This window comes from Coffea arabica, chromosome 2e, assembly GCF_036785885.1.
Source record: "Coffea arabica cultivar ET-39 chromosome 2e, Coffea Arabica ET-39 HiFi, whole genome shotgun sequence".
Taxonomy (NCBI): Eukaryota; Viridiplantae; Streptophyta; class Magnoliopsida; order Gentianales; family Rubiaceae; genus Coffea; species Coffea arabica.
This window is the reverse complement of record NC_092313.1, coordinates 31459704-31485360: the sequence shown is the minus strand read 5'-3', so window position 1 is coordinate 31485360 and position 25657 is coordinate 31459704. Positions and strand designations below refer to the sequence as shown.

General features: G+C 35.1%; 2 protein-coding genes across 5 annotated transcripts; one reads left to right on the top strand and one right to left on the bottom strand.

The window, feature by feature from the left end:
- Positions 1 to 11673: 11673 nt before the first annotated feature.
- Positions 11674 to 16760, top strand: LOC140036975 (uncharacterized). Of its 4 annotated transcripts, none has more exons than XM_072080328.1 (4): positions 11674 to 11938; positions 13409 to 13694; positions 14424 to 14539; positions 16303 to 16760. In XM_072080328.1, exons 2-3 carry the CDS (start codon positions 13461 to 13463, stop codon positions 14535 to 14537), a joined length of 348 nt encoding a protein of 115 aa, XP_071936429.1. In that variant the 5' UTR covers positions 11674 to 11938; positions 13409 to 13460; the 3' UTR covers positions 14538 to 14539; positions 16303 to 16760. The 4 variants fall into 4 exon arrangements, with proteins under 4 accessions (XP_071936429.1, XP_071936430.1, XP_071936428.1 ...); XM_072080329.1 differs by having other exon boundaries at positions 15101 to 16383; XM_072080327.1 differs by having other exon boundaries at positions 15022 to 16383.
- Positions 16761 to 17724: 964 nt separating this feature from the next.
- Positions 17725 to 25215, bottom strand: LOC113732383 (beta-glucosidase 11). Its single transcript, XM_027258103.2, has 16 exons — positions 24985 to 25215; positions 24821 to 24890; positions 24679 to 24734; positions 23180 to 23275; positions 23020 to 23089; positions 22867 to 22922; positions 21721 to 21796; positions 21558 to 21629; positions 21261 to 21348; positions 20878 to 21133; positions 19921 to 20036; positions 19564 to 19784; positions 19256 to 19284; positions 19090 to 19177; positions 18435 to 18525; positions 17725 to 18276 (listed from the first exon to the last, which is right to left on the bottom strand). Exons 1-16 carry the CDS (start codon positions 25162 to 25164, stop codon positions 18027 to 18029), a joined length of 1815 nt encoding a protein of 604 aa, XP_027113904.1. The 5' UTR covers positions 25165 to 25215; the 3' UTR covers positions 17725 to 18026.
- Positions 25216 to 25657: the final 442 nt, after the last annotated feature.

Here is a 25657-nt window from a genome sequence, read left to right as displayed (position 1 = left end):
AAACCTGACTATTGACTTTACAAACCTAAGTCCACAGTACACCTCAAAAGCCATGGTAACTAGTGAGGGTACTGAGGAGACTTATAAACCCAACACCCAAAACCCCCCCAAGCGATGTGGGATAGAAACCCCACAGGGTGCCCCGCTGCTAAGACCTAACTAGACCCCAAGCCCCCCGTAACGGAGTTTCTGTCTTTTTTGTCAACTTCAAGAAACCTGACTATTGATTTTACAAACCTAAGTCCACAGTAATGGAGCTTAACATGGACAACCTGAAACACATAAACAACCAAGCAGGAACTCAGCTCCAAACTGTTATCTGGTAAGGGGTAACTATATGGAACAGCTTTTGCTCTTTTAACTTCTTTATATAGTGGACTATGTTCTCTCATACAAACATGAGAATTGATACGGATTAATTTTTTGCAATTTTTCCCTTCTGGCGTACGAAATATCTTGCATACCTTGAGATCGAGGAATGATGGTCCATTTGAAAAATCTTGCCATCTCTCTACCGACAAAATCACATTTGCGTTACGCAAAGCAAGCATTGAAACACCAGGCCAATTTTAGAAGCTTTTCCGGTTCCCACATTATCACCTTGATTCAGTAGGCTGTGTTTAGATTGAGTGATTTTATGAAAAATTTGAAATCCTTTCAAATCCTTCAAGCTATTTAGATTACTTGCGTGGTATTTAAATTTATAAATCATTAATATATTTGGATTCAAATACCTTTCAACCGATCCAAATAATTAGAACGAGTTGGGTAGATCTCAAATCTTCCGGAAAGAATTGAATTTATGGCTTTAAAACTGGGGCCATGCTCGGCGTAGTGTTTGTTGGAGGTGGTGAAATTGATCCAGAATACATGCACTTGGGCAGAACCGTGAATGGGTTCCCAATCATGTACAATTGGGCCTTTAGACAAATTTTCATTTTTCTGTGCCCCAGTGCCATTTGAGCTTCTCATAGCCTAACCTAGGACTGAAACGAATACAGTTGAGTCGAGATTTGCTTTAATCGAGTAGAGTCTTGTCTTAATTTTATCGAACTCGAACTCGACGAGCTGACAATTTTGAAGCTCGAACTCGAAAAAAATAAAAATAATTATTTTTTAAAAAATAAATAAAAATAATTATTTTTAAAAAAATAAATAAAATAATATTTTTAATAAATAATAAAATATTATGGATATATATGTAATTTTACTATTAAAATAAAATATATATATATATATATATATACACTCAAGCTCGTAAGCCGCTTGCGAACTAACGAATTTAATATTTTGAACTCGAGTATGACTCAGCCAGTTTGAGGTCAACTCTGTGAGGACCCAGATTTTTATTTTCTTACTTTTATATTATTTTAATGGCTCTATTAAATATTTATTCACTCATTTTCTCCGAATAATTTATTTTAACTACTTTAAACTTATTTACATGGAATAATGTCTCAATTATATTTTTAACACGTCTCGTTAGTAAAATTAATTTTTCTAGAACTCGTTTAGCGAGAAATAAGGAGTGCACATTTTTCGAGACTATGTTTGATCCGATAGTACATTAATCTTGAAATAGGTATTTTTATGTTTAAGTGTTCAATTATTAGTTAGTGATACTATCGTTATAAGAATTTTTTGAAATTTTCACTTTATCGCGTACAATTCGGAAATACGCGTTTTCGCGTGCGCGATTAATTGAGGGACTTTAAACCTTTATTTTTAGGCCATTAAGAGTGAATAATAATAGTATGAATGAAAGTGCATTAGAGGTTTAATGCACTAGTGAAATAAACTTGAAAGGAATCGAGCACGGAATGCACGCGCACGTGCATTATTTTAGTGGACAACCTTGAGCAATTTTGGGCCACAAGTTTTAAGCTATGTTTTCAGAACCGGACCGGGTATCGACTCGGTTAAGCTCAGGGGTCAGGGGTCAATGGGTTGAATCGGGTTCGATGGGGGTTGAACCGGATGACGTCATAAATAAAAATTATTTAAAAATTAAAATATTATATGTAAAATACCTAATAACATGTTAATATTAATAAAGGTATATTCATATATTTTTGATGTTTTAAATATATTTAACAAAAAAATACAAAGAAATTAGAACAATCAAGTAACAATTTATATTATTTAATGAGCATTAACAAGTTTAGAATTAAAATTATGGATTTAATTGAAAAATAATACAAACTTTAATAAAATATTGATAAAGTATGAAATATTTGAGATATATTAATAATTTTTAACAATCTAGGGGTCAAAACATAATATTGAAAAAGTTTGAGTTTTTTTTTTTTTAAAAAAAACTGTTTGAACCGGAAAATCCGATTTTTTTTGGTCAAACTCGATTTTTGACCAGATTTTTACTTATCCAGTTTTTAAACATGACTCGGACCGGACACTTGGTCGGTTCTCGGTTCGACCGATCGAACCGGCGGCGATCCGGTCCGAGTTTTAAAACACAGGTTTTAAGCTTACTTTAGAAGCTTTAACATCAGATTTTCACCCTTCTTTTCTTCCTCAAACCAGCCGAGCAACACAAGGGAAGAAGACCAGAAAAATTTCCTTCATTTTACCTCTCAATTCCTTGTTCAAATCATCTCCAAATTTTACACACAACACTCAATCACTTGGTGATCAAGATAAGCTAGGAAAGGAGCTGCCTCTCACGGTTTTTCTTCAGCTCAAAGTGACCGAAATTTCTACCTTGACCATTTAGGAAAGTAAGTAATGATCAATCCCTTAATTCTTGATTTATAGAAGTTAGATTACACTCATGAGCTCTTGGATTCTCATAGGTAGCTTTAAATTGTTAGAAATTTGGTGTGTGGGCTCTATGAACTCCTACTATGACTTGATGGACTGATTTGTTGTGTTTTGATATTATTAATGTTGGATTAGTGTTTAATCTAGTGCAAATAGGTTGTATTGTTGAAGAAAAACTCAAAGGAAATGATGAGGAAATTTTTTTCCATTTCTGCCCCTATACATGCCGTGGCCTTAGAGCAATTTTTTTTGTGGTTCTAATGACTTGTTTATGATGTATACATGTTGTGTGGGTTGTGTAGAAAGTTTCATCAAAAAATTTCGTGATTTGGATGGGTAGATGTTGAGTTTTCGAAAGTCCAGTAAAATTGGAATTTTTCCTGAAACTGCTCTGGCAGTGTTTTTTAAACAACTATAACTTTTTCTCCGATGTCGAAATCGAGTGCTGTTTGTGGCACTGGAAACTAGACATTCCCAGCTTTCCAATGGTATAAAATGCACTTTCTAATTCCACCTGAGTAGTCTATACCAATCATTTGAACATGACTATCCTGTTTCGCGTCTACACTGGGAGCTCTGTTTTGAGCAGCGAATTGATGCTCATATATGAGCTAGCTGTGGATAGATTTTGAAATGATTTCTTCTAAGAAATTGTAGATTTATGAATCTAGTTTTCAACGCCACTAACTACGCTCAATTCCAAGTTGAATTGAATGAGTTGTGGCCGAAGTTCGAAACTGACTCAGGGATTAAAAAACCCTCTTTTTGGCTAGTTGACGCCTTAACCTTGATTGGGACTTGTTGTTTCGAAATTCTCGGTGTTAATCACCTACCAAACATATTGACAGGTTGTCGAAACCTGTGCAATAATAAAACCTGCTCAAACTAAAGTTAATTTCTATAGATAGCGGTAAGCAGGGTCGAATCCACAGGGACTGGGAGTAATTGTTCCTTTTCAAATTCACAGTGACAAGGGGGGTGTTTTTATTTCAGGGGTGACAATTTAAGCAATTCAACTAAAATCTAAGAAACTACTAAAAATTAAATAACCAATTACTAAAATCAAATGAGTGATAATTAAGGATCTAGCCAAGAAATAACTTCAGCAATGGTTCATCTAGTTGATCATTGAAGCAAAGGCAATTCCAATTATTCATCAATAAATAGGTTATAACTACCAAACAAGCGATGGCAGTCAACCCCTTCTTACTGTGTCGGTGATCAAGGTACGCCCGTTAATCACTGCTCTAATTGAGAAATAATCCTAGGTACGCCCATAGAATTTAATTCCCCAATTGCCTTACGTATTAGAGAAGCCCTATTCTAACCAAATAACGCACTACCAGGGTTATTTTAGATTAGCTCGCGTATTCCCCTGACACAAACCTAATTATGCCAGTTGTCACTATTTTAGGACAATTAAACAATTATGGATTTAATGTCCTAATTGACAATAGATTACCCAATCAACTAATTATCTGGATCCAAGACAATCAATTAATTAAATAATCACAAGCATTGCAAATAAGAAATATGCGAATACTAATAAATAAAAGAAAAAGATAAAATTAAATCGATCTCACAAGTTTTAGGCGAATCAAAACATCCGTTGCTCCTTGACTAGAAAAAGGAAATTAGCTCATAATTGATGAACAATACCCACGCAAAATTGAAGCACCAGTCGCGGCCATCAAGTGGGTAAATTCAATTCATTCGATTACCAAGGAAGAACAAGCTTCAGAGAGTAAATTCTGGTCTCCGCCTTGCTTACACATACGGAGGGAGTAAAGCAACCAAAAAGCTAAAAAGGACAAGTCAAAGGCTGATGCTTCATTCCTTTTGACTTGCGTAGAAGAATTCCACTATCACCAACTAAGAAAGAAAAGTCAAAGCTAAAGGAAAAAGATAAAGCAGTCATGCTAGTCCTCTGCCATCCCTTGTTCCTATTCTAATTGCTATCTAATACTCCTACCTAATGGTCTTCCCTTGTGCGGCGGCTCTCTCCCGAGAGGGAGAAGAAAACTCCGGAGGAAGAAGAAGCACCCCTTTTTTCCTGCACAATTTTCCTATATAAAGTAGTGCTTTTTGCGGCGACTCCTGTGCGGAAAAATGAAGACTTCGGCCCAATTTGCCCAACAAGGGCTCACGTTTTGTTGTTCCAAAAATGCCCCTAGGACAAGCTCTATCATCTGGACTCTTTTCCTGCCAAATTAGCACCTGTTATTATATTTTCGTTCTACTCCCTGAAATAAATGTAAAATACTAAAAGTGAGTAGAATCCCGCAATTAATCCACATCAAGTCAGGTAATAGGAGGAATTAATAATGAAATAAATGATAAAATTGCAACCTATCAATTCCCCCCACACGTAAACTATGCTTGTCCTCAAGCATAAGAATAGTAAACGAACACCAAAATTTGATTATGGTCATTGCTCTATCTACTATATTGCCAAGATACCACGAAAAAAATAATAATCAAGCATCAGTGATCAAGATCCGAGAAACATCATTCCGGTTAACTTCTAAACCACAAACTCCTCCAATTTCAGGTTAACTAATCTAAGAAAAAGGAATGACGCACAACATTTATCAGTAAATGGTCCAACTATTAACCAAAATCTCAACATTAAATCCATAAATCGGCAAGCTGACTTTTATTATACACTAACACAACATTCACTTTTTTTTTCACATTTTTCTAAATTTCACATTTTTTTTTATTTTTCTTTTTTTTCTTCTCTCCCTTTTTTTTTTCAGTAATAACAAAAGACTTAGTCGCTAGCCATTGGAGCCTTTTGACGCGAACTGACAGGTTGTCGAAGCCTGTGCAATAATAAAACCTGTTCAAACTAAAGTTAATTTCTGTAGATAGTGGTAAGCAGGGTCGAATCCACAGGGACTGAGAGTAATTGTTCCTTTTCAAATTCACAGTGACAAGGGAGTGTTTTTATTTCATGGGTGACAATTTAAGCAATTCAACTAAAATCTAAGAAATTATTAAAAATTAAATAACAAATTACTAAAATCAAATGAGTGATAATTAAGGATCTAGCCAAGAAATAACTTCAGCAATGGTTCACCTAATTGATCATTGAAACAAAGGCAATTCCAATTATTTATTAATAAATAGGTTATAACTACCAAACAAGTGATGACAGTCAACCCCTCCTTACTGTGTCGGTGATTAAGGTACGCCCGTTAATCACTGCCATAATTGAGGAATAATCCTATGTACGCCCATAAGATTTAATTCCCCAATTGCCTTACAAATTAGAGGAGCCCTATTCTAACCAAATAACGCACTACCAGGGTTATTTCAGATTAGCCCGCGTATCCCCCTGACACAAATCTAATTATGCCAGTTGTCACTATTTTGAGGTAATTAAACAATTACGGATTTAACACCTCAATTGACAATAGATTATTAAATGGGTTAAAAACATAAAAGCCCCCTGTGGTACAGCTATTACACATAAAAATCCCTTGTAGTTTTAAATCATACCTATCGATACCCCATGGTTTGAAAGAAAGTGCATTTTCGACAGAAATCGTTAAAGGAAACGGAGGTCAGTGAAAAGACATAAATGCCCTAACAATATAAGCGAAAAATTGAAGGAATTAGTCATTTTTTCCTTTTCCCTCCCTATCTCTGCTCAAATGAGAAGTTCGCATACGTTTTGGTCCTTTTGCCAATTTCAGCTAGGTGATGATTGGGATTTCTTTCTGTTAAGCAACTTAAATGGAAAAAGTTTGCATTTTTATTTTGCATGTAACTCTTACAGGATTAAAATTTTGAGAAGGAAATGGTTGTCAATTATTTAAAGCCCTAGATAATTTGTTTTGTTTTAATGTGAAAAGTCAGGTTGAAGGAAATTCTGATGTTGTTTGGCTCAAGCTCTCGAACCCATTTTTCAAACATTTGCCATGCGGATGAAGATAACAAAACGGGGATTGCCATCATCCTCAATTTTAGGCAGAGGAGGGGGAGGAGTCCTCTGGTATTGACGAGCTGCCATTCCTTTCTTTCCCTTGGCTTCAACAATCAGCAGCCGGAAGTGCTTTTGCCTCTGCCCCTTGTGGGGTCTCCTTGTTGAGACCAAAGAGTGCCTTACAAGAGAGTCTTCAACATTTCTTGAACTAGAAATCGGCAGTCTAATCAGTGGATTCAGAGACATGGTAGCCTCCATATTGTTCTCAAAACTATTATCTGTCACCCTTTTCTGGAACTGTTGTTGTCTTTCTTCTTCCTGAATGGAAGTGATATGAAGATCTCTAGGTCCGTTTCCCCCATTGCCTGGTTGAGAGCTCGAGGAAGATATCATCGTACAGTTTCTTAATTATTCCCTTCACTATTTATACAAAGAAAAATATAGAGTTCATTATAAGAATTTATTGATATTCCAAATGGTTAAAGGTTTTACCTTTTGAAACTAGCACTTAAGGAGGCACGAGCCTGCAGATTTTCCTCCTCGATCTTAAGGAGGCACGAGCTTGCAAATGGTCAAAGAAACTGGGTTGCTGCAAAATGCCGAAGAAGCTGATTGGCTTGAAGTTTTAATAAGTTGTCAAGGGCACAAGAGGTATATCAGCTCAAACTTTGAGTTAAAAAATCATTTTCCGAAGCAACCACGTTCCTTTTCAGTGCGTGGTTGATAATTGCGTTTCCTTTAATGATTTCCGTCGAAAATGCACTTTCTTTCAAACCATGGGGTATCGATAGGTATGATTTGAAACCACAAGGGGTTTTTATGTATAATAGCTATACCACAGGGGGCTTTTATGTTTTTAACCCTTATTAAATTAACTAATTATCCGGATCCAAGACAATCAATTAATTAAACAACCATAAGCACTGCAACCAAGGAATATGCAAATACCAATAAATAAAAGGAAAAGATTAAATTAAAACGATCTCACAACTTTTAGGCGAATCAAAATATCCGTTGCTCCTTGACTAAAAAAAGGAAATTAGCTCATAATTGATGAACAATACCCACGCAAAATTGAAGCACCAGTCGCGGCCATCAAGTGGGTAAATTCAATTCGTTCCGATTACCAAGGAAGAACAAGCTTCAGAGAGTAAATTCTGGTCTCCGCCTTGCTTACACATACGGAGGGAGTAAAGCAACCAAAAAACTAAAAAGGACAAGTCAAAGGCTGATGCTTCATTCCTTTTGACTTGCGTAGAAGAATTCCACTATCACCAACTAAGAAAGAAAAGTCAAAGCTAAAGGAAAAAGATAAAGCAGTCATGCTAGTCCTCTGCCATCCCTTGTTCCTATTCTAATTGCTATCTAATACTCCTACCTAATGGTCTTCCCTTGTGCGGCGGCTCTCTCCCGAGAGGGAGAAGAAAACTCCGGAGGAAGAAGAAGCACCCCTTTTTTCCTGCACAATTTTCCTATATAAAGTAGTGCTCCTTGCGGCGGCTCCTGTGCGGAAAAATGAAGACTTCGGCCCAATTTGCCCAACAAGGGCTCACGTTTTGTTGTTCCAAAAATGCCCCTAGGACAAACTCTATCATCTGGACTCTTTTCCTGCCAAATTAGCACCTGTTATTATATTTTCGTTCTACTCCCTGAAATAAATGCAAAATACTAAAAGTGAGTAGAATCCCGCAATTAATCCACATCAAGTCAGGTAATAGGAGGAATTAATAATGAAATAAATGATAAAATTGCAACCTATCACATATCTTGGAGGTTTCTTAGACATTATCTACATAAATGAACCATATTTGAGATGTTTTCATTGGCCGAATATTTGAAAAAGGAAAATTTGCATACAAAGACAGATTTGCCTTGGAAATTTGTGGGACTTTAGTGATTTTGTTAACCGACTTCCCGTACGTATTTTTTCTATGAAATTGACAGAGGAATAGCTCTTATATGGTAGTGTAATACTGCTAAATTTGGTGCCATTCCGAATCCGTTTCGATGTTCAATCAAAGTCCCAACGTTCGTGAATTAAATCTGAAATTTGGCCTAACGGTCTCACTTTTTCAGTAAATTTGAGCCGCCATATCTTGGTGCTCAAAACTCCAATTCTTGTCCCACTTGTTTTTTTTTGAACTTTGTTTGTAACTCTAATTGAGGTCCAAATTTCAAAGGCTAGTTCGTATTGTGTGAATTTTACCGAATTTTCAAAGTTGGCCAAAAATTAACCCAGAAACTGTCTCAATGGTCCAAAACAGCAACTTTGAGCCGAATTTTGAATGTTATCCATTTGGAATGTTGGAAAAATGTCTTTTTAGGAACTTTTAGTACTTTGGAAGTAGTTTCTAACGGTACCAAGTTTTCCAATTTTGAACATACAAAAAGTGAGATACGATTTTTCAAAGATTGAACCTCAAATCGAAAATTTTCAAACTTGACGGGAATTGAGTTTTTGAAACTCTTCCCTACCCTTCAATACTAATTGACCATTTTGAACTTGTCTTCATGAAGGAAATCAGTTTTTTTTCCTTGTGTTAATAAATACTACTTTAGAACCTTGAATTTTGAACAAGTAAAGTCCCATTCCATGGCATTTTCTAGATTGTACAAGTGTACAATCCCTCTCTTGATAAGAAAGGATTTTCAAGTGATAGTGTGTAATAGATAACTATTGTTTGCTCAGGTGCTCAAAGAGGCCTTCACAAGGATCTCGAGGGGAACACCTAAAGGCTTGTTTACGCACTCACTCTCTTATTTTGATTGGTGAGTGTCAAGTGCATGAATTTGTTACTAAGTGGTTAACTGTTTCTTATCCGTTATGTGAATTTGAAATTTTGAAACGAATGTGTACTTTACCGCACTCGTTCACTTTCGAACGAAATTATATTCGTATTTTGCTATGTGAATTCATATTCGACTTGTACATAGTAATGTGAATATGATTCGTATTTGTGATTCGTATTTGTGATTTATATATGTGATTCGTATTTGTGATTCATATATGTGATTCCTATTTGGAATCGTCGATTTGAGCGTTGCTCATCGACTGATATTCGTATTCGTATTCATATTCGTACTCGTATTCATATTCGGGGGACGTCCAAACTCGTTGGTTAACTTTGCGATTCAAGCCAGCATGGGCTTAGTCGATAAGCTTAGCAAACCATGAGATATTCGTAGAGCATGATCTATTGGAAAGATTTTGTTCGGCATTAGTCGCGCAGTATTGCCATGATATACTCGAGTATTATCAAAACTTTAATGAGTGGACCCGGTAAGGGGTGTAACGGTGACGGGATTCGAAGAAAAGTGGCGTATCTACAGATTTGATACTTATGTGGTTGACGGAGTGTCAACATGAGTTATGATCAAGACTTTGACTCGACTACGTGAAATTTAGCTCCTGAGAGCTACAGTATCCTTGAATTGTTTCCGTTTATTTTTCCTATTCGAAGTGTGAATTATTCGAATTTGATAGCTTTATCTACAATGTAATTGTTGTTGCTACTTGGGTTATCTGTTTGCATGTGTGTTTCTTGGTCTTACTGAGTATTGGCTCATTCCATTAGTTTGTTTTCCTTAACAGGAACCCGATTGGAAGGAGTTAAGCAAATGCCGACTTGAGGCACTTTTGTATTAGTGTTTTGATTGTAATTGACTAGACACTTTTGGTTGTTGTCTATTTTGGGGAAAGTGATTGTAAATTTGAAATTGTAATGTAAGACTGGATATTTATGTATGGAAATGACTTCGTACCTTTATTCCGACTTTCATTGTTAGTATTAGACTAGATTTGAATTGGAATTGTCTTGAGTCCTAGTGAGAGTTGGGCAGGCGTTCCGCGGATACCCTTGGGTTCGTTCTTGGAAGAAGTGGGAGTGTCACAAACTCGAGCCGCTCAATTCGTTTGCACCCCTAACCTAACCTCCGTCACAGTAGATGTGTAGAAGTAATGATCTTCCCCATTTTGTTTGGGTTATCTTTTTATTTCATTACGTTGCGATTGAAATCTTACTTGTTTGATAACTTAATTTAATATTTAAATTTAATAAATTTAGATCTTAATATGTTTAGACGTATTTACTAACAAAAAAAAAGAACATCTTAATCTTAATCTTAATCTTAATTAATTAAGTGGTTTTGAATTATTCAATCAAAACATACTAAAAAAAGGTGGTAAATTGTTTAATTATCACTTACTGCAAATACAAGATTTATACTTTTATTGTGTCAAAATAAGTTTTTAGTGTGCTTAACAAACGTTAACAAGAGAGTAAAGAAAACTATTGAAAATTGTACTAAAGTTTATATTTTTATTCAAATAAATTGCTTGTTCTCAAGCCTATAACAATGAAAACAATGATTCATTCTTTATTTTTTAATATCTTATTTTCAATGAAACTAAATCATACATCATACCAGTAAAATATAACATTTTAATGCCATCATTAATCAATCAACATAAGGATAAAATTATATAATATATAAAAATCAGTATTTAGATGTTTATAATTATCCAATAGGCATATGCCTTGTTCTCGTTTGGTTTAGATTTTTGTAAAATCTAACTATGTAAAGTGATTATAAAGAATTATCAGAATCAGCAAAAAGTTACTCTTTGAGTAATTATGAATTTTAGTATTGTTGGTTATTAAAAATCTATAATCTAAATACAAAAACAAACAAGAACATCTCAAAAGCTAATTAATCATAATCAAAATCTATAATTAGTTAAAATAATCAATTGAGAACAAGCCTATAATGTATTCATTGTTCAAATTCAAATTAAGATAATAATTTGTATTAGATTTATTGTTTAACAATTTAATAATTTGATGGAATATTTCTGAAATTCAAAATGTTTTTTTTTTTTTTTTTAAGAATGCAAAGTGGGATGACGATTTTGCCCTCACTAGAAACAACAAAAGCCCCAAACTATCCCCATGGTTACCATCTTCCCCATGCCCTTCCCCTCCAAGTCTGTCAACAACCTCTTTTTCCTCACTAACATCTCCAGTCCTTTTAAGGCTTGTCGATCTCTCCTTCCTCCCATTTCTCTACTCTAGCTTCTATGAGCTCTCCCCTTTCCGGACTTCAAAATCCCTGGCGCCTCCAACCCCTCATCTCCCTCCCCCAGTCCCTAGCTCCCCTAGTCTCCTTATCCTCTTCCCCATTCTTCATCAACCCATCTAGCTATTCTTGCCCCCAAAAATCCAAAAACTGGTGAGTGAATTATTTAGTTGAATTTTCAGTTTTTTTGTAGCAAAGATGTTTTTTTTTTGTACAGTGGGTTTCGGTTTTCACATTGGTTTGTAGAGTAATTTATTGTTCCTTGGTGGTGGTGGTTGTGGCTATAATGGTAAAACCTGTGATTTTGACTGAGGAAAGGGAATAGTAGAAAAAAAAGGAAAGAAACATTATTGTTAATTGAAAGAAAGGGGAAGGCCGAGCAAGAAAGCATGAAGGATATAATTTTGGTAACACATTTGTCATAGGATTGTAATTGTCATTTAAGTTAATAGCAATTGGCCAGATTACTTGATCTTGTGTAATGTGACAAAAAAAGATTGAATGTTTAAGATAGTATGGAACTGAAATCCTTAGTGTATGGGGCATATCACAATCCAATGATTTAAGGGGTATTTTGCATTTAACCCATTTTTCTTTGGTATGTTATCTTTCTTTTCCATTCTTTTCTTTTTCAAATTACTATTACTTGATGGAGATAGTATCATGTGGGTTCAATAGGATTATTCTTCGTCAAGTCTTTTAGGTTTGGAATTCTCAAGTACATATTCAGATTTCAATTTTTGTGGGAATCTTTGGCTGTTGTTTATGAATTTCTTTAATTTTAAGTGGTTTGAGCTAGTTCATAGAATTTTTGCCCATTTAGTAAATATAAAGAAGAGAAATGAAGAAATGGCTAAGTTTTCATTCTTGTTTATGTTTTTTTTCCTTAGCAACCGCAATACATTAAATTAATTTAATTGTTGTAGTTAGGCAAGTTTGACTATACTTAAAATGGTTCTAAGGGTTTGGATGTTAGGGTTGTTTTTGGAGTTTACATTTTAGGGGTATTTCATTTTGTAGATTTTCCTCTCTTTTTTTTTTCCTTGAAGGTATATATCAGGTTTCGAGCTGTGAATTTCATGGGGTTTTATTGCAACAATCAGGAGTAAAAGTGCTATGTAGATTTCCAAATTTTAGAATATTTTATATGTTTGTTCTAGGTAGCTTATGGAGGTCAAAATAATAACAACTTGAGGATTGGGTTTATGCGTCAAACTCGGGAATGTTTGATTTATGCATCTGACTGGTACTTCTACAATTGGAGACTGTAAAGTGTTACTAATCCTGAAGTTTTTGTCATTTTTTTAATTATATATTCTCAAGTCACATTTGAAGCAGTCATTCTTTTTCCTACGTGATGTTCTTGTTATGTTATTTAGCTTTTCTTTTGAAAATTCTTGTACTTATTGTGCAAATGATTGTATAAGTTATTTTTTTGCTTGTAAAAGGTTTATATATTAACTTTTATTTCTGTGTACTTGATGCTAAAATTTTTCGCTGTTTGTTTATGTGCTCTATTGGCTTTAATTAATCAAAGATACTCCTAAATGGTTGGTGTATTCTTTGTCATCCTTTTTGTGCTTTGAAGGATTGAAACTTATAGTGTCTATGGTATTGCTGCAGACCAAGTAGACCTTACATTGGAAGGACCCATCTATCGGCAGGTTGAAGTTAAATGGGGTCTTCAGAAGGCATACAAGCAGCAGCTACAGTGTACAGAAACCTTCTTAAAGCAGTAAGAAAGCATATAGGTAAGGAAGAGCAGAAGGCCCAATTCTCTGACTTCATTAAGCAGGAGTTCAGGAATAGCAGCAGTGGACAGCAGTCCATGGATCCCTCTTTCATTCAGCAAAAGATAAAGCTTGCCCATGATTACACTTTCCTTCTGAACAGTGTCCACCATCATAAGGTAGTCATCTATTAATCATTTGATATAATGGGTATGCATCTACATGGATAATGACGTGGTCTGGATATTGTTTGTGCACCTTAGCCCTGTGGAACATCTTTAGTTGCACAATTTCAAAAAGGACAAGGTTTTATTTGTGTGGAAATGTGATGTTCAACTGACTTGGATTTTAGTGGATGGCAGAAGGTAGTAAGTAGTCTGGGTTTGGATATTTTTTCATAATGGTTATATATTATGCTAGAAATTTCAAGCTTTTTTTCTGCTTACCTGGTGCTTGATTACTGTTATATTTGTTCTCTGGTAGCAGACTCAGCAATTGTTCTTGTAATATAACTGTAGTCTATCTTGGCAATTTTAAGAAGCCTTAGAAAAGAAGGCAAAGCAACTCTTGCTGGCTGACGAATAAACCAAGATTTATAATTGATGTTTGTAATTTTTTATAATTTTGGTGAAGTAAAAGATGGACTCATGAAGAAAGATGGAATCTTGAAATGTTGGATTGATGATGCTTTGATTTCATTAGAAATTCTTAAGCTATCAGGTGACTTTTGATTTCTTGTATCGATGTCATAATGGTCCGGGTCATTAAAATATCAATGGTCTATCTGCCAGGGTTCACTGTTGATAGATTGTTTGCCTCTCTTAGCCCCTGATGTATCCTGATGGATGAGGATATGTGCTTGCTCTTGGTATATGATCTGTGGCTGATTTTGTTTTTTGATTGTGCAGGACTTGCTATTTTCCTATAATATTGCAGTTGACAGATCAGATGAGATGAAAAAAATTCTTGGGAAATCTGCTGCTAGTGTGGGTCTTCAACTTCCTGATGTCTATCAACCTTAATGGTAAGATCTCATCTTATCATCTTGGAGATGCTTTTGCCGTGTTTAATGTTTAATTGGTTGTTAAGATCTTGTCTTATTTCTATTATTTCTAATTATCTCTTAGATGCTTTCTTTGTGGCCTGCATGTTCCATAAGTATGGGTATTAAAGCTAATTTAGACTGAGAAGTTGATGTCTGGGATTTTCTGTTCCTTGTTTGTCATCATCATCTTCTTATTCTTATTTTTCCCCCTCTCTTGGTTTTCCTTCCCTTGCTTTCCTTTCTCAGTATTGTTGGTTGGTTTCAGAAATGGCTATACTTTCAAAGTAATTTGAGTTAAAAAATCATTTGGACATGGCATTTGAGCGCAAAGTATGCTTAATAACCTCACTGGTGTACAGCTTCTAAACAAACTTTACAATCAATTATCTGTTTTTGATTTTCAATGTTATTTTGCTTTCCGAGATAGAATTCTATCTTCAGCTGCTTTCCCTGACATTTAGGGCCAGTTTTACCTATTGAAGTTTGGTTTCTCCGGAAGCATGCAATAGGTTAAGAGGTTTGGTTCGGTGGAAGTTTCAGGAAGACAATTCTGTCATTTATTCAAGAACTGAGAAGTAGATATACCCGTGGTCCTTGTTCCCTCATCTTAGTACGGGAGTTCAACTTTCACTGACACACCCCTGCTCTTGGATTTAAAGAAAGGCTTTACTTAGTTTTGAACAGAAAATCTCTGATGTCATAAAGGAGAGAACCTTTTTGTGCAGACAAAGTACAGGATTTGCTTCTCAAAAACTTTGAAACCTTAGAATTATTTATCTTGATTAAAGGAAACCTCCCTTACTTCTTTTGGCTCTTCAAGTTTTGAAGAGATGAACACATAAGCCAGCTGGAAGCGGTTCAAGCCTGCGACATGAATTGATTGGGAGGATATATGAAATAGTTAATGATATTATCTGCAGTACAGTGTCATGACCCTTGCAAGAGAGATATTTTTAGGTACAAGTATCCCCTAAAAGCACTTTCAAGCATGGTTTAGCAATGATTGGGAGGGTATATGTAGGAGGATTCGCATGAAATTTTGCCCAACTCCATATCTGGAATAGAATATATGAAATACGTATGAACACAGAAAAAATTATACAGTGTCATCAGCCTTGCAAGAGAGACTAATTTAGGTATCATTAATTCCCACAGGCACTATAAAGATATGTTACTTAATTGTAATTCTACAGAAAGGTGCTGTAAAAGTCTAATTTCATTTAAAGATTTTCATTGGATGCACTAGCAAAAAGAAAAGCTTTGTAACAGTGGACGATGGAATGAAATGACAGTTTCTCTTACTCGTAGTTTTCAAAATTGTTTGTTTATTTAGCATTTTGATTAACCACCATTAAAAGAAAAAAGATTCAGATTTTGGTTTTACTTATCGTTCTCATTTCCCGAACTCCCTAATCCAAATATAACTGCTCAGGACTATTTCTTTCAGATATGACATAGCAGCAATACGAAAATGTAAACATGATCGCTCAGTCTGCATTTTCCACATCTAGCTGTGGTATTCATTTCAATTGTTTTGTCTGGTATATGCATGCCTACATGATTCTTAAGTAGTTGTACCACCTCTTGATGGAGGTCCAAGTCTTTGCTATGTGGAACACATGCTGATAACACAACACCCACACAAGCATGCACGTGCACAGAAAGCAGCATGTGCATACATACTCACAGGCTCGCACTCAAGCATAATCTCTCTCTCTCCATGTCTGCTAATTCTCATTTAGCAGGTTGTACCGGCATAACATGTAGCTGATTATGGTGATTTTCTAGCAATAAGCATGCAGAGAACCATGAAATATCTGAAAGCAAGTCTGTTGGTGAAAGTGAGAGATTCAGCACAATTGCTATATGCAGAACTTATTGTTCCTTCTGGAAGCCATGATTGTGAAATGCCTACCTCAAGGGCTTGAGCAAGTTAAGTTTCTCAACTCTATGCAGCCAGTTGAGCTTATATATACAAGCAAAAGCAATAAATATGCTTGTAATTGTTAATTTCACGGGTACTATGAAATTTTAGTTAGTTTTTGCTCAATTCATTCTCTGCTTATACCCTCATTGGCTGTCCTGCCTTCTCGTCTCAACGCCACAGGCCCCTCTCTGCCTCTCCATGTTCTCCTGAAACAATTTTTGGAATGATTGTGGGGTGTTGATTTTTTGTAATAAACTTTTCATTGATGCCGAAGTATAAGCCTCATTTGTTATGCGAAAAATATGCTTTTGAAATGGTCGAAGCACACTTTATCCTTGAATGTAGGCAATGTTAAGACTTTTAACAGTTTCTTTAGCTAAAAGAAGTAATAAAAGAGTATTTGTAAAATTTGTAGCACAACTTTTTTAACTGACCAACAAATGTAACAAAAGCATTTAAAAATACAAAAGAAGAATTGTAAACTGATGCATGCAAGGATACAAAAGGAAAATTGAGCATGTATTGAAAACTGCAGTGTCTAGAAACTGAAATGTACATTTGCAGTCAAATACAGGAACTAGAGCTCTAGCAAAATCCTCCTGCAAGAACACTTATTTGCCAAGTAACAAGATTCAGAAGCACAAAAGAATCATTCTTGCACACTGTTAACTGTTAAACTAATGAGAAGCTAAGATCAGCTCACCCAAACTAATGTAGTTTGGGTCATTTGGACAGAAACCAAAAATATATACTTTGGCTTAACATAGACCAGTAACATACTCTTAACATTTGACATTGTATCTTAAATAAGCTGTATGCCAATATATCCATTTTCAGGCAGGAACTGCTTTGAAAATGTAACCTGCCTAAAAAGATAGGTAGTCCCTTGCAGCAAAGTGTGAAATTCATGACAATCCAGTGTGAATTGCATATTTCCACTATTTATTGCAGAGAGAATCAACGACCTCTGGATTGTTCAATCAATCAGTAGGTATTTGTTGAATGAGGAGTCCAAAGTGTTTAGTACTTGGCAGTTGGTAGGGGAATTAAACCAATACAGCACATCCTCTCAGGAGAGCTTTACAAATTGTGCATTTTCCTCTGACATTCTTGTGGGTGTGGGGCAAGTACAGTTGAGGTTTTTGTGTGGTTGTCCGATTGTTGTATATTTTACATGATCTGGTGTACATTAACATTGATATATTGTACATAAAATCAATAAATGAACACAACTACGTCTATACACGTATTCCAACTTCTAAAAGAAATCATCCAAATCTTAATTGCATCTGCCCCAATATTGAATGCCTTGTGAACAAAGTAGATCCAAATAGATTATCCAAAATTAGCAACTAGACTATGCTTCTTGCTTTGATTCATAAGAAGATTTAATGGTGTAATGAAACAGATTCAAAAATCCTGTAATGGATTTTGAGCAATATCACAAGATCTCTTATGCTGAATCTCAACAGAGATGACAATAGCCACAAATTGAGTTGAAACGGTCATAAGAAAGAGAGAAATGGCTAAAAATATGGATTAGTGATCAGATAATTTTGACGTTGAAGAAACAAAGGTTTTGTTATCAACAAGAAGAATCTCATCAGGCCTGATGCTTCTTCCCTCGAGGAAATTGGAGTACCAATGTGCAGAGAGCTTTGGGTATCTTCTCAATTGCTTGTCATCCAAATCAACGTAGTACAGGCCATAACCAGTCTGATAGCCACCGAGTAACTCTAAAACATCTAAGAAAGACCATACGAAGTAGCCTTTGGTGTTTGATCCATTTCTTCCATCATTTCAAGGTGAAAGAACAGAACAGGTCAGCAAAGTGTAGTGAAATTGCAAGAAAGAGTCAGTTATGCAGTAAGATGTAAAGCAATAGACAGAACATGCAAAAAAAAAAAAAAAAAAAAAAGTAGATGTGATATATGCGTGGCTGCTTACTTTATAGCATCGAGCAAAGTCCCGATACATAAACGCATATATTGCACCCTTGGTGTGTCGATTAGTGTTCCATTGCGCTTGGTTCCTACACCTATCAAGACCAGTCATCCAAAGAGATTCTAAAACTGTTTTGCGATCGTGGTTAAAAAGAATCAGAGAGAAAGAAACACATGCTATATATCTTTGTTCAAACATCAACTGATAATAATTTGATCAGGAGAAAGTTACAAATTAAAGCAGAGCTTAGCAGCAAAGGAAAAAAAAAATGCATGAGTAGAAAAGCATTGCATGTTTGGTAGCTGAATAGAGTTGGCAGTTGCAACCATGCATACATATTCCGAATGGAAATGAAAATTCTCGAGCATCATAGCTGATGAGGCTATTTTTTCTTTCTTTTTTTTTGGGCTAATTGATGGTGTTTGATTAGGTTGGCAGATTTCTTGTCAAAGTTATTGCTTCATTCGTCATTCTTGATTTAAAAGAAAAAAAAGATGCAGTACCGTGTTAAGCATTTGATTGAATCAGGACATTGGTACCACGCAAAGTAGCAGAGACAAATATGCTGAAACTGTGTATATGTCTGTTTGTGTGTTGTGTGTGTGTGTAAGAGAGAGAGAGAGAGAGAGAGAGAGAGAGAGAGAGAGAGAGAGAGAACCATTTTCTTGGACGTAAATAGGTGGATTGGCATAAACTTTCTTGACATACTCCAAAAGTGCAAAAAGACCGGATGCTTCAACTTCATTCTGTGCCAAACAAGATGGTTAATAATAGTAATCGAAAATGATGGACAGAATATCATGAAATTAAACTCTTAACCTCACCTCATTCTGTGGTGCATCTTCTGGCTCAACTGAAGAAAACCAAAAACGGATACAGAAATTAGTTCAACTCAATCACAAAATCTATAGGACCAAAAAAGTCATCACAGAGATCTAGATTTTGAGAAATTAAGCATTACAGAGTACAGACACTTAAAGATGAAACTAAGGCTGTACACAAGTTCTCAAGAACTAAGTAACAGAGAACAAACATGATGGGTTAGCAATAGGATGTGACTAGTTGATTCACTAGGCTGAATGGAATTCAATGAGCAAAAAGTAATTCAAGCCCACAATAAATGAATACATACAGAAGATGTTTAGTGCCATATCAGCAGTTATGTCCCTGATATTCATATTAAGGCTGCTAGGATTGTCCCTGACATAGAATATGAAATAATAATTCAACGCTATAAAGTCAAATGAGCCCTTAATTAGCTTAGATTCACGCGGAGTAAGTGCTGGAATCCTCTTGCCAGCATTCTTCTTTACAATGTCAGGATAGTCTCCGAAAACCAATGGATGGAGGAACCTGCAGTGGAATTGTGGATAAACCATAATATAAGCTCATCTTTTTGCTTCAAGTAGCAAAGCAAAGAAAGCATCTTGCTATTTGTTAGGGATGATGATATGCAATGGTACTTATCCACCAAAAATTCATAACTCACCAACCGAGGTAAAAATCAATGGCTCTTTGAGTTGCAATTACATCTTCTGTAGCATTAGAATATGGAGAAAACCAAGGAGCCAAGAGGTTTAGTCCCACAAAACCATGTTGAATGGCCTGCAAACGGGCATAAATTTCTGTTATTCAACTTACTTCCCATAATATTTCCGCAGATATTAAGATCAAGAAATGGAACTACCAATGAGAATTTCAAAGAGAAATGTCAATGCCTTATCAGCCTATTCTTCTTTAGCAGATGAAAGGTGGGAACTCATTGATCAGGTTGCATCGTACCCAGTAAGAATGACGGAAGGGGGCTTACCCATAGGATTGCCTTTCCGTTCCCAACTATATACTATGCTACCTCTATGTCAATCCCTAGTGGCAACCTGTGGAGTACTTAATCTATAGTCAGTAAAATCCCGTGCCGAACTAGGTTTTCTTTTTCCTACAAGACAGGTGCAAACAGACTGAACATTGACATTCCAACTTAAAAGTAAATTGTTATATGCATGATTAAAATCAAAATAGGTCACAGATATATTTGGAACTGCAACTCTTCCAAAGCAAATGACTAGATAAGATTCAGATTGTAGCCCAAATGACTCAAAATAGCTAAGAGACATGGATTGTACTATGTGATACAACTATATACTATGAGAAGTACTATAAATGGGTAAGATAAAACGTCAATATTGACAATTAAACTAGAAAAGCAAATACCATTTGCAACCCTAGTTAGTAGTTCTTCCATCTATGACTACTAGACAAGATTCGTGGAGTCACCTCGGTTCATCCAGAGAAGTATCATGTATGTGGTTGGACTATGAATTTTTCAAAAACCAAGAGTTCACTAAGTCTAGTGCCAAATTAAATTTTCATCATTGTAGTGGCACTATCAAGACGCAAAACACCAGATTATGTGAGAAAATTATGAAATAAGATCTCACAGTAGTACCTTATACTTTGTGTGATATAGCTTCACAACAGATGAATGTGCCAGCAGCAAGTTATGACCAGCAATATATGGCTCAGTTGAGGAATTACCCTCGGTACACATCAGTCCAAATGGCAGAGAGCAGCGCCCTGGGGGACTAATTCCATTATCATAACCGCCAATGGCAAATATATTGGCCTCATTTAAGGTAGTCCAATGCAAAACCCTGTCTCCAAATTCCTTGAAGCATACATCAGCAAAGGCAGTAAAGTCTCTCCTGAAGTCACGGATGAATGATTCTTTAAATTTAATCATGTAATAACTATATATACTTCACAGTGGAAACCATGTATTGAACAAGCTTAAGTATGAATGGATCAAAATAACAGCTATCAAATGCTTACACCATTTTCAGACTAAGCCATCCCCCATATTCATCTTCAAGAACTTGAGGGCTATCAAAGTGAAACAGTGTGACATGTGGTTGAATTCCTGTGTGTCATCAGACAGCAAAAGTGTTAAAAACATAAATGTGTTGCGATGAAAAACGTGGATAGATCGATTGACAAAAGCATTTTGGACGTTTAAATGTCCATGCTTTTGTGAGATAGATGTTTGATCTGATATTATCTCATTTAGGCAAGATTTCACACTCACAGAGTGCCTATCAAGTGCATAGTTATTGAACAGAAAAAGCTTACTATGCATGAGGAGTTCATTGATGAGATTGTTGTAATATTCTAAACCCTTGGGGTTGACATGACCTCTTCCATCTGAAAAGACAAAAAAGGAAACCAAGTATGAGAAGAAAGGAATAAAATGTGCAATGGTCATATGTAGGTAATATAATAGAACTAAACATACTAGGAATAAGTCTTGGCCAGGAAATAGAGAATCTGTAAGCCTCCAAACCTGTGTCAACCATGCGTTGGACATCTTCCTGAAACAGATAAATTTCTTAAAGTGAACTGCGTCCTAATTTTAACAGGATAAGACATGATTTTATCACTTGCTATCAACATATATTGTGCTAATTGTAGAAAGAATCAAATAGCAGGCTATTGAGATCCAAATATCTCATAATGTATACATTCAAGTAGCAGGCCACTGGAGCAGAATCAAGTACTACAGCAGAATGTTTAGAGATACTACTGGATGGAATCAGGAATAGCCTGAGGGGGTGAACATTTAGTCTGATAAGCAGTGATGGTGACAGCTGCTGATAGTGGAAGCAGGTTGTTTTATTTTTCTTAATAAATTTGTGTTTGGTTGCATAATTTTCAAGTAATGTGCACCTACGCTGCTGGAGACTATTTCATTGCTTATCAGCAAACGCTATTATTCGCATGGCCTGAAGATTACAGTTATTAGTATGCAATTGTAAAGCATAGATACTAAGTTGAAAACCGCTTTAGAATCCAGTCTTCAATTTGGTAGGAAAAGGGAAATAATATAGATACGAACTCAATTCATTTTCCAATACTAGTATTAGTTACTTTTGGTATACATCTAAGAATTTTATCTCAATACTTCTGGACCAAGTGTTACAATCTGCTACAATTTGGAAAAATTGAATCACTTAAGCTTCTATTGTGTCAAATTTTTACTACTACAAAATTCACATTCATATATGACCAATTATCATCTGTCACCACAAAAATCATCTGATTGATAATCAATTTCACGGCAGGCTAAACAATATCTAATCCTCTCTTCACAATTTGGGGAATCAGGTACCTTAGCAGTTGTAGTTCCAATTGTGTGAGAGATGTAGAAACTAACAGAATAATGGATGCTGATATTAATAAGTGCAGATACTATTACAACAGGGGTGTATAGGTGCACTGTTCACCCGCCAGTCCGTCAGAATTGTAAAATTTTTTCAACTTTCAATCTCCGCTCCACAAAATTCATTTTGGGAAAATAAACTGAATACCAATTTGGGATCATTAGTTGAACTATTTCATCACTATATTGCAAAAAGCCAAAAGGCTGGAAAGAAATGTCTACCTTATAGTTGTGATACTGATCACATGCGATGTCTCCAATGGCTCCATTAGAAAAACCTGAAAATTTTATTCAACAGTAAAGCTTTACTTGCAGGGAGAGAGAGAGAGAGAGAGAGAGTGGAACAACAAAGAATTTCTTTCAAGAAAACTTAACCTTTATTGGCATGAGCAAAAGTATCCCAAGTGCTAGGAGTCCTTCCATCTTCAAAAGCTGCTCCCTCTACCTATATGATGTTAATCTGTTATTTTCATATCAATGTTATGTATACAGTCACATGCAAGAAAAAAAAAACAGATAGAAAGAGAGTGTTAACTTGATATGCAGAAGTGCCAGCGCCAAAAACAAAGTCAGCTGGGAAGTCTGATCTTGTATAGTTCTCCAGTCCAGCTACTACCATTACATTGTGAAACTGCAACAAAATTAGCACCACAAGTACTAGAATCAGAGGAACGGAAGTAAAATACCTAAGACTCTTCTGATTCTGTTTCAACATGGCGTCAAAATCTGCAGAGATTGTTACTCTGCTACTTTCTATATTATTGTTGGGCTTGATTCATCTCCATTGATTACTTAAACACACATTCAAATATTATCAAATTACAAGAAAACTTGTTTAGCTGCTTAGTGTTTGCTCTTTACTGGGCGGCAGAGTGGGCAACGGCTCTTCAATTCCTAAATATAAAAACAAGGAAAAACTTGACTTGTAGTGAAAGCGTCATTCCACACATCATTCGGCCGGCTGTCCGCCAAACGTGATTGACCAAGTAAAACAAGTAATCTTGCTAGCTAGCTAGTAGAATGCAAATGAAACACATAGTAGTTGGATTAATTTTATGTACATTGGCAATGTAGTATATGCGAGTTTAGTTTGGTTGAGTGCGCGTATGTAGTAAAATAGTGGAAGGGTATAGTAGGGAATATTTTATATACACATTATACGTATGTTTTCAATCAATGACTACTGTTAACAGTACAGTGCAAAAAATACGAGACATATAAATTGATTTTGAATAATATGAATATATTCGAAAGTTATGGAACTAAAAATTAGAGATGAAATTACTATATAATTTTCAAGGATTCTACTACATTAACATTAATTTTTACTCTCATCTTTGTACATGAGACATTAAATAAATTAAAAATTTATAAACTTATTAGATTTATATGCATAAATCTATAAAACTTATATATATATATATATATATATATATATATATATCATTGTTATTTTCTATATAATTAGAAAGATGTGCCATTATCTATAAAGAAATTTTAAAACTTTTCCACTTGAAGTATAATTTGTGAAGTACAATACACCAATCATATTGATTCTATCTGAGTTCTTGGAATTGGGAAAAAAAATACGTGTGTTTTTTAAAGTATTTTTAAAATATACGCAATATAGAAGTTTTTTTGAATTATACGTATGAAAGTTAGTTTATTATATGAGTATAATTACAAGATTTTACTATCTAGGATGCGTTGGTGTTTATCCCAATATTTATGAGGAAGTTATAATATTGCTTAATTCATGGATTAATTTTAATGTAATTGAATTTGAATATATTCGTATTGATTATATAATTGTAGGCTAGTTTAGGTACGCGCTTGGAATTTATTACAAATATCGGTGCAATTGCAGCATTACTAAAAACCAAGTGTAGATACTATAATGCAAAATGCGAAAAACGGTATTAGGATTTTCATTAAAAATCTGTCTCCAATTTGCGACATTAGTTAAACTAAGTTATTGAAGTCACAATTTCATCAGTATGCCAGAAAGCAAAAGGGCAGGAAATATATATTTACCTTGTATTTGTGGTACTGATCACATGCTATGTTTCCATTGGCTCCATTAGAAAGACCTGATCGTTTCAAGAGTAAAGCTTTAATTTATATACATAAAAAATAAAATTTACAGCAAAAACAAAAAAATTCAAGAGACACGTACACTTATTGGCATGGACAAAGGTATCCCAAATGCTAGGAGTCCTTCCATCTTCAAGAGCAGGCCCCTCTACCTATATATATGCATATGTTGATTAGTTTACCAAGTTCATGTCACTGCTATGTATATAATCATGTACAAGAAAAAGAACTAGAGAGAGTATTAACTTGATATGAGGAAGTGCCAGCACCAAAAACAAAGTCAGATGGGAAGTCTGATCTTGTATGGTTCTCCACTCTGGCTAGTACCATTACATTCTGAAATTGCAACAGCATTAGCACCACAAGGACCAGAATCAGGAGAGCATCAGTAACATACACAAGACTCCTCTGTTTCTGTTTCAACATGGTGTCAAAATCTGCAGAGCTAGCTCGTTAGTCTGCTATTTCAATATTATCTGTGGGTTGGATTCATTTGTGCTCATGACTTAAATACACATTCCATCCTTCTCAAATGACCGAGAAATCTGATTTGACTGTTTACAAGACAGCAAAGTAGGCAATGCCTTTCGAAGTCCCATACAAAATAGGGAAAAAAAATTGACTTGTAGTGGCACAACAACGTCATTCCTTTGATCATTCAACTGGCAATCCATGTCCGCATAATAAATCAAAGCTCAAAAATAAAAATTGTCATATTATTATTTTGCAGTGTTTTAGTTAAGTTAGGTTTTAGTAATTCTATTGGATTAAGTTATGGTAGTTTTATTATTTAGGAATTAGAAATTTATTAGAAAATTTCTTGTGAGTGCAAGACTTGTTTACCAAGTCATCTAGTCTGTAAATATGGTCTTATTGTTATCATCAGTTGAAAAGAGTGAAAGTATAATAAGTTTGTTCT